The 4,541-nt window shown below is 37.4% G+C and overlaps 1 protein-coding gene across 1 annotated transcript; it reads left to right on the forward strand.

Moving 5' to 3' along the window:
- Positions 1–654: 654 nt before the first annotated feature.
- LOC132602061 (putative leucine-rich repeat receptor-like serine/threonine-protein kinase At2g24130) lies at positions 655–4,123 on the forward strand. The gene is made up of 2 exons (XM_060315081.1): positions 655–3,220; positions 3,575–4,123. The coding sequence occupies exons 1-2, from the start codon at positions 670–672 to the stop codon at positions 3,970–3,972; spliced, it is 2,949 nt and encodes a 982-aa protein (XP_060171064.1). The 5' UTR covers positions 655–669; the 3' UTR covers positions 3,973–4,123.
- The last annotated feature ends 418 nt before the right edge of the window (positions 4,124–4,541 follow it).

The raw sequence follows: 4,541 nt of genomic DNA on the forward strand, positions 1-4,541 counted from the left end.
AACTGGATTAGCACGAAATAGTTAGTAGATTTTGTAACTAAAAAATGAGAATTTCCGACGGAATTGGTTGAAAATATTACCAATGATCCAAATTTCTATGAATTTCCGATTGAACATCCATTGGAAATTCCTGTATGTTCAGTAGTGATATATACAAGATTTGGAAGAAAACTACTAGTTTCACATGAACCGTAACAAACATTGTAGATTCGCTCCCAATGTTAAGCTGCGGAATAGGTATTAACCTGTTATAACAGATTAAATTACAATAACAGTGTACTAGTATTTATACTGATGATGTATATAACTTAAATCTATCGTCAAATGTACGGCGTATTATTTCAACAATGCACAAGTGGCATTCAGACATGTTCCTACGTGTTCAATGTAGCTATTTTACGATTTTTTCAAGTCAAAAATCTTTGGCGCCAAACGGAACGTTCCGTTCTTCAACGGCAGTTAGGCACAAATAAAACCGATTTCAACTCTTGGAAGTGAACAACTGTAATTCTCAAGTTTTCATCAACTTATTATAATTCTATCTTAGGACAAGCCAAGTCCAAATATATATATATATATATATATATATATATATATATAGACCTAGCTAGAGCCATTAATTTCATCACTATTCAAATTCTCATGATTGGTGCAATAGTACTAATAAAAATGGGCTACTCCAAGTTTTCCATGTACAATTTCTTCTTCCTGATTATGGTTTTCTCTATGGTCTTAGGCCAAAAAAATGATCATCAAATAATGTTAAATGATCGCGATTCTCTTCTTTCGTTCATGTCCGGGATTGTTTCTGATCCTCACCATGTACTAGAAAGTTGGAATTCTTCCAACATTCATCTATGCAATTGGACAGGAATTCGATGTGACAATAAAATCAAGAGAGTTATAGAGCTTGACCTTAGTCACCATTCGTTACGAGGGACAATTTCTCCATCTCTCTCTGGCCTCTCGTTCTTGCAAATTCTTGATTTATCCGGGAATTTTTTTGAAGGCAAAATTCCGGCTGAATTAGGCTATCTTTTAAAGCTTAATCAGCTTAGTTTATCTTCTAATCTCCTCGAAGGTAAAATCCCGAATGAGTTAGGATTTCTTCATGAATTGAAGTATCTTGATTTGGGAAGTAACACTCTTTCTGGTGAAATTCCTCAGCCTTTATTCTGTAATTGCTCTACTTCTTTACAATATATGGACCTTTCTAACAATTCTCTTAGTGGTGAAATTGCTATAGATAATCAATGTGAGATTAAAGAGTTGAGGTTTCTTCTTCTTTGGTCTAATAATCTTGTTGGTGAAGTCCCTAAAGCTCTTTCCAATTCTTCAAAGCTCGAATGGCTTGATCTTGAGTCTAATTCGTTAAGTGGAGAACTCCCTTTTGATATTGTAAATAAAATGCCAAAGTTACAGTTTTTGTACTTGTCCTATAACAACTTCGTTAGCCAAAGTGATAACACTGACCTGACGCCTTTTTTCGCGTCCTTAGTTAATTCTTCTAACTTGCAAGAACTTGAGTTAGCTGGAAATAATCTTGGTGGGGAATTACCTCCTATTGTCGGTAATATCTCCAAGAATCTTGCACAGATTCATCTTGACGATAATCTTATTTATGGTCCTATCCCTACACAAATTTCCAATCTTGGAAACATCACTCTTTTGAACCTTTCTAGTAATCATCTCAATGGTACAATTCCTCTTGAGTTATGCCAAATGGGGAAACTCGAGAGGCTTTATCTGTCGGATAACTCTATCTCGGGTGTTATTCCTTCAGATTTTGGGAATGTTTCTCATTTAGGCCTTCTTGATTTGTCGAAAAACATGCTATCTGGATTGATCCCCGATACTTTTGCTAATCTTCCACAACTGAGAAGACTTTTGTTGCACGACAATCAGCTCTCTGGAATGATACCCCCGAACCTAGGAGAATGTGTTAACTTGGAAATACTTGATATTTCTAACAACAGAATCTCGGGCACGATTCCAAGTGAAGTTGCTGGATTAAGTAGCTTGAAGCTGTATCTTAACTTGTCTAGTAATCACTTACACGGTCCTATTCCCTTAGAGCTTAGCAAAATGGATATGGTGCTGGCAATTGATTTGTCGTCAAATAATCTCTCAGCTAATGTCCCGTCCCAGCTTGGAAGCTGCATTGCTCTCGAATACTTGAATCTATCGCGTAATGCTTTAGAAGGACCTATTCCATCGTCGATAGGGAGATTGCCTTACCTTAAGGAAATTGACGTTTCGTTCAATGTATTGAGTGGAGAGATACCGGAAACATTTCAAGCATCGTCTACTTTGCAAAAGGTCAATTTTTCCTACAACCATTTCTCGGGAAACGTGACCAATACTGGTGCATTTACATCACTAACCATTAGCTCCTTCTTGGGAAATTTTCAACTTTGTGGCTCAGTACAAGGCATGAAAAGTTGCCACAAAAAGAGAGGTCGTGGTCATTTTATAATCACAATCCTCCTTTCATTGCTTATAACTCCCATTTTTTGCGTAGTTGGGTACTCTCTCGTACTAAGGTCCAAATTCAGGGCTGGTTTTAACAGTAAGGTAATTGAAGATACGGAACAAGGTGGTGGAAGGAAAGAGCAAAAGTACCCGAGAATTTCACATATGCAGCTGATTGAAGCGACAAGAGGTTTTAGCAGCTCGAACGTAATAGGAGAAGGACGGTATGGGCGGGTTTATAAGGGAGTGCTAAAAAACAACATGAGCATAGCTGTTAAAGTAATTGATACAACAGGAGGAGGAGAGATTTCAGGGAGCTTTAAAAGGGAATGTCAAATCTTGAAAAGGACTAGGCACAGGAATTTGATTAGGATCATAACGACGTGTAGCAAGCCAGATTTTAAAGCTCTTGTCTTCCCATTGATGCCAAACGGAAGCTTAGAAAACCATCTGTACCCGAGCCACGGGCTCGGGCATCAGCTGGACTTGGCTCAATTGGTTAGCATTTGTAGTGACGTGGCAGAAGGGGTGGCCTATTTACACCATTATTCACCCGTTAAAGTCGTGCATTGTGACCTAAAGCCAAGCAACATTCTTCTTGATTTTAACATGACAGCTTTAGTCACAGATTTTGGGATTTCAAGATTAGTAAAAGCTGTTGAGCAAAATACTAATCCCGTCGACGAATCGGTTTCTTACAATTCCACAGATGGATTACTTTGTGGATCAATTGGTTACATTGCTCCTGGTTAGTAGAATGAATTAATGATGTATCATTGGTAACTACTCCCTTTGTTTCAATTTGTTTGTCTTACTTTCTTTTTTAGTCTGTTTAAAAAAGAATGACACATTTTATATTTGGCAACTCTTTAATTTCAACATTCCATATGGCATGTTTAAGATCACAAGATTAAAGAGCATTCTGATACATTATATATATCTTTAGTTTAAGACTTCAAGATTCCAAAGTTTTTTTTACTTTCTTAAATTATGTTCCGAATCAAACAAACTGAAACGGAGGGAGTAATATCTGTGTTCATTTGACTATTCATTTCAATTATATTTATGCCGAAGTTTCTTTTCTCTGCTTTGTCAATTGCAGAATATGGAATGGGAAGGATGGCTTCAACAAAAGGAGATGTATTTAGCTTTGGAGTTCTGTTACTTGAGATTGTGACAGGGAAACGTCCCACCGACATTCTTTTTCAACAAGGCTCGAGCTTGCACGAATGGGTGAAGAGTCAGTATCCACATAAACTCGAGCCAATGATCGAAGAAACGCTACGAAGATGTGCAACTTGTACCACAGTTCCATCTGACCATAGCAATATATGGCACGATATCGTGTTGGAGCTGACAGAACTTGGCCTAATGTGCACTCAGTACAATCCTTCGACTAGGCCAACAATGTTGGATGTTGCACTTGAATTTGGCAGGCTAAAACAGTTTCTTTCAAGTCCTTCTAACATTGTTGCTGAAGATGTCACAACAAAATGTTAACATTTTTTTATCTCACAAACATCAGCAGAGAAACTCTGCCACTGTACCTTTTAACTTTATTCATTGTTTACTTCTATGTTCTTCTTTTTCCTCTTTTATTTATCCCTTCTTGGTTACGGCCCTTCCCCGGACTCTGCGTGAATGCTTGCTTTTAAAGAAACCTTTTTGTTTGTTCAATTCAGATCCATTTTCTTAGCTCTGATCCTGAAAAAAATGTTCAGATGAGCTACATGAGGGTTCTTTTTGTTTAAAGTATTAGTAATCTTTTGTTACCCTATGGAATTTATTGCAATATATGTCATGATCCAGCCCATGATACATACTATTGTCCACTTTGGCCCAGTAGACCTCACATATTTGTCCTTCGGGCTACACCATCATCGAGCCCAAAAGCGTGCATATCATGTGAACTTGTGATATGCCTTATAAAGTTCTTCATTTTCCTCTTTTATTCCGATGTATGAGTTACCTAAGATGTCATGTGCAACCCTTCTTTGGAAGCTTACCAATCTAATAGCTTGCTATTGAAAGATCCGGAAAAATAGAACATGCTCTACCCCTTCCTTCGA

Source organism: Lycium barbarum, chromosome 7, assembly GCF_019175385.1.
Source record: "Lycium barbarum isolate Lr01 chromosome 7, ASM1917538v2, whole genome shotgun sequence".
Lineage (NCBI taxonomy): Eukaryota > Viridiplantae > Streptophyta > Magnoliopsida > Solanales > Solanaceae > Lycium > Lycium barbarum.